Below are 14,440 nucleotides of genomic sequence, written 5' to 3'. Positions count from 1 at the left end.
TGAAATGAAAAAAATAATATCAAAGATTCAACATCATATAAGGTTTTCGAGTGACGAGTCGGTCACACACAGCTTGTGGTGGTAATAATGTTACTTCATCTATGTATTTCTCCTTGACATTAAGTATGACTCAATTCCACTCGGATTCACTCGGCTTGTTCCGCTACCTACAGAATACTACAGGCAGCAATTGTATAATTGAAATGACAGGGGCGAGGCCTATAGGCACAACAGGCATGTGCCCACACTTACATTTTGTTTTTAAAATATCGTTTTATTTTTAAAAAAATATGTCTTTGTGGCTGGATATTAGTGTACTGGTGAGAATGAACTACGTGTGCACAAATACGTTTCTGTGAGCATTGAGAGAGTCATTGAAGTATTTGGCGGTTTGAAAAAGAGATGCATTGACTTCATTTGAGATGTAGATGGTGATGCAATGATTAAACATTATTTAATGGAATGTAAACTAATTGCCACCTAAATAAATGTAAAATAAACAATGTTTTTTTACAGCCTGTATGTTTGGTTATATTTGCTGCAAAGATGTATGAATAAATAGCACTAAATTGCATATCCTGCAATCTTTAAATGTCAAGCTTTTCTCCCCCATCCCCAATTAACTGGAGCGCTTTGTGCTTTCGGTTCAGCAGCTTCGTGGCCCACAGTTACAGTACTGAGTTGGTTGTCTACACTTGTCTTTAGTATTAGCTACGGGCGGTCGGGTAGCCTAGTGGTTTAAGCGTTCGCTCGTCACGCCGAAGACCCGGGTTCGATTCCCGACATGGGTAAAATTATACCCATAAAATTACACAGCCCAGTTCTGGTGTCCCCCGCCGTGATATTTCTAAAAGCGGCCTAAAACCATACTCACTCACTAGTGTTAGCTACGCCCCATGGCATGACTTCGCTGTAAACCATGGAACAGACGCAAGTGTACTCTGGACATCTAATCAGGGTGACACGACTTCCTTAAATATACTACAGCTCGCATAGCACGACGGTTGTTCTTGAAGACAGGTTATTCTTTGCTTACCAAAAACAATGTATGCACTTTAAACGGTTTGGTTATACAAGGTTCACGACTGTCGCTAGTTTGTGTTGTGTCACGTGCAATTCCAACATGGATTGGACTGAGCCGAGTGGACGAGATACAGGACTCTGGACTTGACCATCGCATTACATCACAACGACACAGTTGGGTTTAACGCCGCTTTTAACAGTATCTCAGTACCTTGATGAGAGTGGAGAGCTCAAAGTAATGTAAATCTTAGAATTTTAATGGTCTTTTAATTTATTTATTTATCACTTGGAGAAAGACAGATGCATGTTGCTGACAGTTCAAGGATCATAAGTGCGTCGAATTTGGGATTCGAACCATTGAACAGCGGATCCTTGTATGACTAAGTGACGTAACTGTGTATAGCGGCGGGAGTGTGGGCTTTTGGGATCTATTGTTAGCCGAAACAGGAGACATTGTTAAGTTTAGACGTGATAATGTATGGAGTTATTTTTTCAACCTGTGAACGTAATAGGCAGGTGCGCTAACAATCGTGCATCTGCCTTCTGTGCAATGCATTGTTAGTGCGGATGAGATCGCCTTGGTGTAGAAGTGCAATATCTATATTCTGTGTGGATATATTTTTGTATAACAAACGTGATTTATCTGCTCTTAATGCTTTTTAGTGGTATCCTCGGTATAAGTGGATTTCACACGGAATTATTGTTATTTAAATGTATCACGATTTTGATACTGTATTATCCTATATTGGTCAGGTAACCATAACAGTGGTTCTCATTTTAATGGTGTTCATATATATATGAGTTGTGTTTCTAATGTATGACAGGGTTATATATATGAGAACCACTAGTATGGTTACCTGACCAATATGAGTTAATACAGGATAAAAATCGTGATACATTTAAATATATATTAACCCTGTCATACATTAGAAACACAACTCATTGAACAAAGCACACAACCCACACGTCGTTTGCATTGTTTCAGTTGTGAATTATTCATTGAAATATACCTTACTACCAGTACAGTTGCCTTACTGCACAAAGAACATCAGAGCCGATTGTTATAGAGAGGAATTTGCCCTTAATGACATGACATGCTTAACGACCCGAGCAGACGACGTCTAATTGGGCATTAAAGAGATGAGACTGGCGAGATGGCCAAACAGACAGCCCCCAGCACTGTTACCGCGGGCAATCCTAAAGCTGAACTCGTACTCAGCGGAAAACCACGAGAAGCCACGAGATCAATATAAGTGTCGTCTGCAGGTGGTAGCAGACGGCCAAGAGAAACCATCGCATACAAAGGACTCGCCTGCTCAGTGGGGTTTCGGTGTAGGTAACTTTCTGCCTGTTATTGTTGACGATCAGACGTTCACAGATATTTGATTCCACACCTTATGTCATCCATAGATTTCCATCATGTTCATCAGTTGTGAAGCCAAATGGGCGTAGTTGGCCTTGGTGACAAAACCATTTTAACAACTTTCGCCGACTGTAATTGATTATTGGACGACGTAAATCAACGCCACCTGTGCCCCAGGCTAATAATACTTCGCCAACCTGGGCATTAGCAGAGATCATACTCCGGTATATGGTATCTGACATTAGTGAGAGCCCGTCCACTCCTTGACCACTGGGCAACAACGTAAGCATGCTAGATAATGGAAACACCGACCACAGTTGATCTGAAGGAAAATGGATATTCGTCTTTTTTTCGGATTGGGTTAAAGTGAAAAGTATCTGTTATATTGATCAAGACCAAAGGTTCGCAACTGAACGTGAAAGACGGTACCGATAATGACGACCTGTTGGATTAAACGCAGAAGAAAGTGGACAACGTAAGCGTTGAAATTTGACATTTGCAGCATATGTTACTCCGGAATATATGCATTACGAATACGGATTAATTTAAGCTCGTGTCATTCTACTTGATCTGGATTATTCCCAGTTATTAGCACGTGTATGTCAAGGCAACACCGACGAGCAAACGTGTAAATATGCTCAACCTGCCAGTATCTTCATCCACACTGATGAACCAGCGAGTGGATTTTTTTTACGCTGGCGGAACACTTGATTATTGCTGCAATGAAATAATATATACTGCGTTCTCACTAAGATAGGCTCGTGTTTGGGTTTGGAGAAGTATTGACATTTCCAACGCTGCCATTTTTAGAGGATATAGCGGAACAGATTCAAGTGGTATGGTGGTTGCTGGACAATTCCAGCAACGTTCGTGCTTGTGAAGGAAAACTAAATTAACTGATATGATAATGGTAAACGTTTGTAATATTACCATTGATGACAGTTGAATAATTTGCGTGACAAACTAAGAGGACTCGTGTCGTGTAGAGATCTGCACAGTAGATGCATAGGAATTACACCGCCCCGGTCCATCGGGGCCCTGTGCTAGACCCTTCTTGGAGCAGGAAGGACTCGGACAATAAGGTACCCCAACAGGCTATGTCCACAAAGATCCTGGGTCTAGGTCTGTTTTTAGTTGGAGTACTTCTGTTATCTGTGGCTCTCATCATTGGACTGGAGTTTCCCAAATATGTGCGCACTAAAATAATTGAAGACCAGTGTATTCTAAACAAAGATCATTCCAAGTTTGAATCGTGGGTAAGTCGCTTCAAGTTTTTTTTCATCTTCTGAGTGTTGTGTTAGAGCCAAATCCATTACTTATGGTACAAGATGTTATGCAGAGAAAGAGGGAAAATAAATGTATACCGAATAGTACATGGATTTGGGACTTTGGGGGCATTGGCAGGGACAAGTATATACAAACATACGCCAATCGTTGGATTGTCATGTCCAGACTCGGTTAAATTACCATCGTGTAGCTAGAGTACTGCTGAATGCGGCGTAAGTAACAAACAAAACAGCAACCAAAAATATAAGTACTTAATTGATATAATTTCAAGGTCCTATGGACACTACTTTGTGAGAATATTTCTAATATACCCTTTCCGTTCCGAGATGACATCCCGCCCACTGACACGCCACGGAATACCTCTATCAGAATTTACATGTATTCTAGTCAAAAGAAGTTGAACTGATCTTTTACAAATATAAAACATGACCTGTCTCCTTACATCAAAACACTATCGGAAGAAAAGTATTATTTTATTGCGGCCTAACCAAGATTTAGATATATACTGCTTAAAAGAAGTTAAAGAACACCCGATTTTGACTACGGTTAATCTGTCAAAGCTGGTGGGTATTGTAACACACAACCTTCCAATTTTAGGTACTCTTTTAGTTGTTTTGAGTAGTATACATCGCCATACTTTTAACACTTTTATGCATTGTGATGAAGATGCATATCGGTAATATTGAATCAGTATAATTTCTTTTATCCTTGAAATACTCCTCGATGTTGAAATAGTTCACTAATAATTTTTATTTACATAAACCACAATATCTACTGTCAATGTTTTATGCACACATCCAGTCGTGTATTAAAGAAATATATATACACAACATGAAAGTAAATAAATGCAGATTTATATTGCGTTGTATCCATGCCGCGAAGAATGCTCCTTGTCTGCACTATTACTACCATGGCCCAATTACATTCTCAGCTCCCTGGGGAGAATAGAACCCAAGCTGCCATTCAGGCATCACAATTTTTTGTATTCACATTACCGTCTCATTCAATATACATCATGAGAACATGTTTTGTACGACCTTTGTTGAAAGTCATGGATTGTATTCCAAGTAACATACTGTTTTTGTTATTCATGTTGAATTCCACAGTGCAAGGATATGAATACGATACATCAATATGGGCGTATAAGAGTCGTCAAAATATATTCAGTATTACGTTTCACATATATTCCGCAATTGGACTTAATATAATGTCCCATATACCTTGTTTGCTTGAGATATTAAATCAATCAATTCTAAATGACAGTGATCTGTGGCGTAGGGATAAATAGAGACAGGACACATGGCCGCCGTGTGTCCATACATCCCCACTCCGCTTCATGTTCCAATCTACTGATAAAGATACGTTGTTTTAAATTACAAAATGTTAACTGTTGTTACTACAGAGCTATTAAATAATAAACCCAAAGTTTTCAAGTAAACAGGTATCAGTTTTGCATCCTCAAATTTTGCAACTTGAATCACATATATATTGTAGTCAGAACAATCGAAATAAAATGACGCTCGTGCAGGCATGCGATCATATAAAAGAGTAGATCGAAAGAAGACCTTGTTTTCAAACTGAATTTGAAAAATAATGTAAACAGTTCGAGATATTCATTGCCCGTCCGAGTAAAAGAACATATAAACTTTGTGAAGGACGTTTCCAACTTTGACGCATCAGTGACTAAAATCATTACCGATGCAGCTCCCTTTTTTGAGTTGTACTTTATGTTCCCGTGTTTTTTTCAGTTGAACAACTGACGTGCCTTTGCGTGTGTTTGTGACGGGTGTCGCCGGTTGGGCAGGATATGCTCAACGTCTGCAAACACCTGCTATCGTCACTATTTAATAATGATTCATAAACACATGATCATGATACAGTCGGAATCGTACATTCGACTCTGCTTTTAGCAGATTTCCTATGACTATGGAAATTTATAGAAAGGGTTTTGTCGCTTTTGTTTACAAATTATTATAATACATAATATATATGGTGTACATGACCTGTATGTATGAATTGTAATCTGAAAAAAACGTGACTATCTATGATACAGCCCAAGTACCTAATTGTTCATCTATAATCACATAAGACGTTTTTACAAATGAATTATCTTAAATAAATAAATAAAAATATTATCATATTTGTAAAAGTTAAATCGATCGAAGGAAAAAAACCCACAAAGCTTGGAAATTATTTTAAATAAGATTGATACATACTTAATGTTCATTTTAATTTTCTCAATCACTTAGTCGTGATGATTACGATTTCAAATAGTCTCACATTTGACCTTAAACACTCCTTATTGCCCAGCAAGCATGACACTGAACTGCTGCTGGCGGCTCACGCGGCCCAAAGTACAGAAATCGCAAAGCGTTATGCACACTGTGCGTTAGTCTGTCTTACAGACCCTGATACATTTATATCAACTACAGCCCATGCAAGTCTATAATGTTTGGCAAGTCTAGATTACTGCAGTCTGAAAATGAAGAGAATCACTGGGCTCCCTTTTTATTAGATTTTTATTTTCTGTATGATATGTTCATTTCAGAGACTATATGTTAGTCTAACTGTGCGTGACCTCCGTTGTAACTTTGTTGCTGGTTGGAAGAGAAATGACACATCTTAGTCTTTATAGTCCAGTTTCAAGACACCAGTGGGGCAGGATACGCTCACTTTTTCGCGAACACCTGGTATCATCAGTATTTGATAGTAGTTCATAAACACATGCGAATGATATAGTCGAAATCGTATTATCGACTCTGCTTTATGCAGAGATTTCTATTGGATATGGAAAGGGTTTTGTCGCTTTATTTTTAATTAAGGTTTCACCACAAAAGGCCCGCCGTCATATAGCTGGAATATTGTCGAATATACGGCGTTAAGAAACAAAATCACCAAAGGCCTGGTTACGTCATCCAGACATATTATGGCAGATATTCAAAGGCATTTACTGACTATGACTAGACGCTTGTAAACATGATGCGCGATGCTTGCCAATGCTATGACCTGTAACTGGAGTTTCACACCTCTTTACTCACTGGCACTTACTTTTGTTAATGAAAATTGCGTGAGTAGCGAGCGCTGCCGAGAGAGGACAAGTTCATCTTTTCGCGAACAGCAATCCTTTCAAATACATTTCATCACTAGTTTAGTTCTCACGTCCTATGGAATCTGTGTCGGCAAATCTACCCTGGAATCTCCGTGTGGTAAAATTATCTTTTGTATTTCTTTTGAGATACTGTGGCTGTCTCAACGTAGCTATCACGTAATATAAGTACTGTGTCTGCATACCATACACTCATATGTTAACATAATATGATTGACCACTTCATTTTACACCCGGAAGATAGCTTTAGGCCCATATAACCTCACTGGGTCAAGTACCCGATGTAGCTATATTGAGCCAGTATCACTTACAATTGTGTCATTAATTATACAGAAGGACAAATATAGAATGGTTCTTTGGAACAGATAAGATGGAATATGTTGCCATAACGACACACAGTAAAACTGTCATTTGACAGTAAACATGAGACTGTACGGGTTATGTATTTATAGGCTTCAAACAAATACATGTGATTTGTTGAGCATTAACATAGGGATACTCATCACAGATATTGTTAAAACATAAATGAATAACTATTAGAGTGTTGTACCCAATGGGTCTTCCGGGATACAATTGGTGTGGAGTTAACCCTGGCAAATAGGATGAACCGGGTAAAATGATCACCGTGTGGTTAAAATGATCCCGTGGCAGGTGTTACCGGTAGGGAGGGCATGCTTACCCTCGTTCGTGAACACCTGGTGTCATTGATAATTTTCAGCGGTAATGGCGCTGTTTGGCCTTTTGCGTCCAATGGAATCGGCGGATGGTCGAGACTGGTCGTTCTCTGGCGTTGACGTTTTGTGATACAGAGTGTGGCTTGTCTGATTGCGTTCCATCGTATCGGTACCTTGCATCGTTGCCTTGCTGCGAGTGCTTTCAGTCTGGGGTTTGTCTGGTCCAGACTCGAACATCTGACCGAGATTATGTGACACTCACTGACAGATTGTTGCCAAACATATTGAAAGAAACACAGCCACTTACATAGTTCAATATCATCAATATGTTGCCACTTATTATAACACGATCGTTAAACACACACAACAAATATTGAACAAGTGTGACCTTGGTATCTAAATTGTGAAGGAAATAGGCCACACTTCAATTTGAGAAATTTCGACCGACATTACTGTCATAATGGAAGATCCATGCACAAATGTAAAATTAACTCGACAAAGAAGACCGGTTTAGTCTCATTACATGGTAATCATTATAGACACGTGTCAAGACGTTATCTACACGGCATGCAACGAATGTTCTGGAAGCGTTATATCTGGGACAGTTAGAACTACATCATTGCCTTCTTGATTCTACGTTTCAGCATCATGGATACAGAATGTTCTAAAACTTGCCCTACAACAATTTGAGAGAATGTGAACACATATGAAAATGTCAAATCAAGGTAAATATGAGACGTCGATGTCAGGGAATTACCACTCTCAGAAAGAGAATCCATTGGGCGTAAAGGGTGGAATAGCCGAGGAAAGTATCTACAAGGATCACTGAACATCAGTGTGGTCGTGAGAAAGGAAAGCATGTCCTGTTCTACCGCTAGCATCCGCCACTCCCACAATGTACATAAAGACGTGAATGCCTGTAGCGTGACGCTACACAGTAGTTCTCATGCCATGCGACCTATAAACAAAGCAGACAATCAAGTGATCGATGGACCAGAAAATCCAGTGACACGACAGCGTATTTACTGAGTTTGTTGAAACTTAAAACGATATTTTAATTTTGAATTACGCCTGCTGTTTACAAGTGAGGAGACTGTGCTTAAAAGTAAAGAACACGTTTAAACAATATATTCCTGTTGCACCCGAGGGGGTTCTCGGCCCATATTTTTCTTTGTGGTTGTCCACTGCCCTGTATAGCCATGTATAATCGAGCCCTCCACAGAGCCAACATACCAAATGCCATCTAATGTATGACAGACCTGTTTGGTTCATTGGGACAAATTGAAATTAATTTCGGAGTTATTTAAACAAGTGACTGACTCCTTGTAAATTTCAGCTTCATCAGACCTGTTTTGTCAACTTAAATTACTAGATGTTAATATTTACAGTATAAAATGAATTTTCATTGGGCAGATGATCTATGTGCTTACACATGGAGGCTATAGAGAATAACGGATAACTGATAACTTCCGCCATATCGGTAAGGAATGTGCACGGGCTCCTTCCTTAGCAACGGTTTCTATTTTTTTCGCCGCCTCGCTAAATTAACGGGTTTTGGGCGCTCGCCCCCCTATTAACGACTTGAACAAATGCTGTCGTAAGTAAAGGTCATTTTAAGGTTCCAAAGCTAATGAAAAATACTGATAGTATCTATTTATTGAGATCTATCCCCGATGGATGTCATTGATGAGGTAGTCGCACACATTATGGATCTTCTATTATGGAGTAATATTTCCATGTTGATGTCACATTTTCTATGTTTATGAATAGCTTTGATAATCAATTGTGAGGTTTAATCATATTAAGCCATACAAACGCGGGCGGAGTAATCTTGAGCTTTATCGCCCTATTTAATAAAAAGTCACATTGTCACGTGCTGCTATAGTAGTAGCATCAAACAAACATGGCGGATGGGTATACCATCACGCGTGTCAATTTAGTTTTCAGTGATCCATTCAAATATAATTTAAACCGCTATTTGTCCACGCCCAAGCCCACGCCCAGGAGAATCTGTTTCGGCGAATAATCAAGACTGGTTATTGTCTGGCGTTGATGTTGACGTTTTATATGGATCCAATGCCAGTAGATCTATAATGATAACCTTTCCATATAATTGACGAGTCATTTTCGGGACAGTCGCAATATGGGTTATAAACTTTATGTTAAAATGTCATATTTTCCCACACATGGGATGAAGTTGACTGTTTTTTTGTGGCGGTGAAGGTCCTTTGTTATACCCCAAACCACGCTTGACACTCATTCAGGACACACTGTAGGATACAGACAGACAGACAGACAATTGTTTATTTACGTCTCACTTCTGTACAACATACTACATACATATATACATAGAACATAGATAAAAGTACAGAACCACTCAGTATGAGTTATGAGAGACGAGGTCACATAAAAATAAATACAAGTAGAATTTATAAGTGGTAAAATATATCACGAAGGTAAATCATTATATAAAATATTCTTGCGTTTTTCAAGTAAAAGTTTGCAGGTTTTGGCCGTTAGAAACAACAAATCATCATTGGACATAATAAAAGAGAACTTATCAACATCAGATAAAACTTGAAAAGTAGCACAGAGATTCGCACATGTAGTTAAAAGGCTATCAGTAATGTTTTTATATAAAGGACAATGAAATAAAACATGGCTTTCATCCTCCACGCATTCATGACAGTTAAAACACACCCGTTCATTCAATGGTATATTATTGTAGCGACCTGTCTCAACACGGTGCGGGGCAACACCACAGCGGAATAGAGCTCTTGCACGGCGGTGAGACCGGGGTAGGGGAAACTGTAAATACCGTTCAACTTCAAAACTTGTCTTAAAATGTCGATAAAGTCGGAGCTTGTTCTTTCCTGTTCCATACATTGCTGGTTCTATGATAGCTTCAGGCTCGAACTCCCGTGTTCTCCAATAAACATAGCTCTGTCAGAATCTTTCCTTGCACTCTGACACAAACAATGGTAGGGTGACGACATAGCTGCGGTTACCTTATCGTTTTCTGTTTTCGATCTGGAATAGCTATTCAAAGTTCACTTTCATTGAAATAAAGAAAAGTTATTTGGAGGTATGTCGGTAATGAAGAGATGGGTAAATATATTTCAAAAATATAATTTTAATTTACAGACGAACGGAGACGTAGAAGTACTCTGTAAATCCTACAGCGCAAATTGACAGACTTTCTTATTGGTTGATCTACAGTCCCCAGTAGTGACATATACAAAAAAGATATACCGAAAAGAGGAACGGAGAAGATACGGTAGCCACAACTCGGTAACAACGGGGAGATTATTGACATGAAACATAATGGTGATGAATTATCCCCGATAACATGAATGGATAATGGGCTCGTTACGTTCTTGCATCTTGATGTTAAACATAGGAGGCGGGGAGAAAGCAAAAGCGTTGAAAATCTATTATCACGACAAAGGAACTTTTTGCCTAAGAAATCGATTGGAGTTGAGACTAGACCAGACCATGGTTTGTTATAAATGAGGGTTTCTTGAGCTTTTTGACGTCGTTGATGTGATAGAGATACCAATCATCTCTTAACTCATCAACAACCAACGTTGCGTTTTATTAATTGAGGAAAGAAAGAAAGGGGCGGTCTCAAAACGTCCCCCTGCAAGACACTAGTTCTGGATGTTAACATAAGCATGCTGTATATTAGAGTCATATCTCAGGAGCGGGATAGGTCAGAATAGGTCCCCAGTATTCCATGCTTGCAACATTCAACTGGAATGGGGATCTGATGGCCAAATCTTGTCTGATTGTTGTCATCGTAGCGAGAGAGGATGGGTTGTTGAGCATGCCCGCAGTCACTGGTTTGTCTGGTCCGAACTCGACTATTTACAGGCCGCCATATAGCTGAAATAGAGCTGATCGTTTGAATTCTACTACCTTAATTAGTAGCAGCGGCCAGAAAGTTAGTAAACAGCAAAAATAGTATTCTGCCTGGTAGATTGCACGCGGCAGCGGTGGAGAGAATGGGTATCCTTTATTCAGTTTCGGCGTCAAGACCACGTGACATTCCCCACTTGTGCCTTGGCCAGTGTCACGCTCTCCATTTTGAGACAACAATTAGGATGATTATGAGTCAGCATGTCAGGTATATAATGGCTTTATGGCGTGTTAATTTAGAACTTTATAGCATGTACTCAATGAAGAAATATTATTCTTTTTACCTGTCAATCACTTTTTCTTAGTATAGAGTAAATATACTTAAAATGAAAATCATTGTATGTTATCTTTCACCTGTATGGTTCATGCAATTTTCTTATTTACTTGTTTTTTTTTGCAAATTGTATTCAGCAGCTGTCATCTGGAATCGCAAATGACCCAGAAACGAACATTTATTAAAATGTAGTAAATCTTACAACAAGATTAGTAAATATACTATTGCAGTTAGTAAGTTATGAGAAGAATATTCTTTGAAAGGTGGACAGCAATCTTTACTGACTGATTTATAAATTGTACTCTTCTACGATAGGCCACCTACTAGTCTATTGCAGTTAGTAAGTTATGAGAAGAATATTCTTTGAAAGGTGGACAGCAATCACTACTGACTGATTTATAAATTGTACTCATCTACGATAGGTCACCTACTAGTCTATTTAGGAAATATTTACTAACTGGTTAGTAAAGTCTCTTAACATGTTAGTGTCTGAGTGGACAGTGAAATTTACTATTTCTGTCAGTGCATATGTCTGAAAATGCAACAATCTATAGGGAATGGAAACGACTAATTAAATGGCACCAGGTGATTGTGATAAAGATGAGCAGCCTAACCGGAACTACCAACCAAGTTCAAGGTCATTCTCCAGTTACTATATTCAAGTATTGAATAAAAGTGTCAAGTCCCTTTCTATAAACTTAAGAAATCCATTCCAGAAATTTCCAATTTCGACTGTATCATAAACATGTGTTTCTGAATCACTTTAAAACACTGATGATATCAGGTGTCGCGAAAAAGGTGTGCATATCCTGCCCTAACGGTGGCACCCATCACAAACACATGCAAATGCAAGTCAATTGTTCACTTCAGATCATTACAGAAGCTGCATCCCAGTGTACCGTAATTGTGTGTTTAATGATTTCTTGGCTTTGATGCATCCCCGAGTTGGTGGGTAATTAAAACTAATATAGATTGGTGTGGTAAACGTGCTGAGGACTTGTTGGCGAGACAAGCACATCTCATTAATCAATATGTCTGGGAAGAACATGATGTTATGTTACACACGGGCAGCCCCGTTGGATGAATCTGAATTATGTGCGTAGATGATACATGCAGATTATTTGTTTTGGGTATATATACATCTGTTTTAGTTGTACCGAACACTTCAAGAATAACAATGTTTAATGCCCGACGACGAAGGACGTTAATCATGCCATCAACCACTGGGTTGCCTGCCAGATGCGATCGTTTACAGGCCACAGTGATAAAGATGGAAAATTGACGTAAAACTACCCACACACACATTATACACGGATGTAATAAAAATAAACTGCCGAGGACAAAAGTTCAAAGTATCCTCTTAATTTTTTTTATGACCAAACAAGTACAAACGTTTTCATACGTTAACAGTCGCTGAAACACTGCAAACTTCCGGTACAAATTACAACTATGTTTACCGTATCAACTGCATCATCATCCATTAACATCCATTGTTTGTTTCATTTTAGCCACCAACAAACATGGGTGTATACTTCCTTTTCCCTGGCAGTGTATTACGATAAGGTTATTGTGTGAGTGAGTGAGTGAGTATGGTTTTACGCCGCTTTTAGCAATATTCCAGCAATATCACGGCGGGGGACACCAGAAATGGGCTTCACACATTGTACCCATGTCGGGAATCGAACCCGGATCTTCGGCGTGAAGAGCGAACGCTTTAACCACTAGGCTACCCGACCGCCCCAGGTTATTGCGAATCGGGAATATGGAAAGGCAGGGATGTTTTCGGGTATCGTATTCCTTATTCCGTATCAACTAAACATTAATTCAATATAACAGAAAACATCAATTATCTATTTATGATATATATTATTTTTTCATATTTGGTATACATTCATTTATCTTTAAATTATTTTGAGTTTTCCATTTATTATTACAACTTTATTCCATTAATTTTATATTTCAATTCTGCCAAGCTGAATCTTCAATATTTTATTCAGTATGAGCGGCCACCCGTGACTTTCGGTGAAAGACATTCGGTGACACAACAACATCGATGTGCCGGTTAACGGAAATGTCTTCGCACTATGTAAGCGAGGCACTCGTATCGGCTCCACGGGATCTAATAGTTCACACACACGCATCAGTTTCCATCCCTCGTGAGGAGGCAGGGTCAGAATAAGTCCCCAGACACCTATCCTGGGCTTCAGTGTCAGATAGTGCGAATGTGTCTTGTTCCACGAACTCTTTGTATACGGGAGCCTCAGGGCGGATCCCGCATTTTTAGAAGGGAAGTGTCCAAAATACTAAAAGCCTCTCTCAGATAATTTTACTGCCTACAACATTTGGTTTTCAAAGAGGGGCGGGTGGCTTTGGATCCGCCTAGAAGGCCAGTTCCTTTGAGACACGGACATTTCATCCTCTAGAACAGAAGTGAGTGAGTGAGTTTGGTTTAACGCCGCTTTAAACAGTATTCCAGTTATATCACGGCGTGTCAGCTTAATGTTGGAAGAAAGCCCGAGGTAATGCAGGTCTGAGACGTTTACCACTTCGGTGAAACCCACGAGCTCGTCTATGGTGCTGACAAACCTTGAAACATAATCGGGGTGAACCGGGATTCGAACCCACAATCATAGGTTTCTGGCGTGTCCAAGGGTACGCAGCTCTGCACAGCGAATTGCGGCGCGTTAGTTGACTGGGCCAACCATGCCCCCTCTAGAACACAAATAGGATAAAACATTTCAATGTGAGTGAGTGAGTGAGTGAGTGCCGTTTGAACAGCATTACACAGTTATATC

At 39.4% G+C, this 14,440-nt stretch overlaps 1 protein-coding gene across 1 annotated transcript in view; it reads left to right on the top strand.

Annotated features, from left to right (window-relative positions):
* The first annotated feature begins 3,387 nt into the window (after positions 1 to 3,387).
* Positions 3,388 to 14,440, top strand: part of LOC139444023 (uncharacterized) — a 46,277-nt gene continuing 35,224 nt past the window's right edge. The window contains exon 1 of the mRNA XM_071224925.1: positions 3,388 to 3,642. Coding sequence (XP_071081026.1) covers positions 3,388 to 3,642 — 255 coding nt within the window. The remainder of the gene's footprint in view (positions 3,643 to 14,440) is intronic.

This window comes from Haliotis cracherodii, unplaced genomic scaffold (assembly GCF_022045235.1).
Source record: "Haliotis cracherodii isolate W230 unplaced genomic scaffold, xgHalCrac1.p SCAF_5, whole genome shotgun sequence".
Lineage (NCBI taxonomy): Eukaryota > Metazoa > Mollusca > Gastropoda > Lepetellida > Haliotidae > Haliotis > Haliotis cracherodii.
This window is presented reverse-complemented; position numbering and strand designations above follow the sequence as displayed.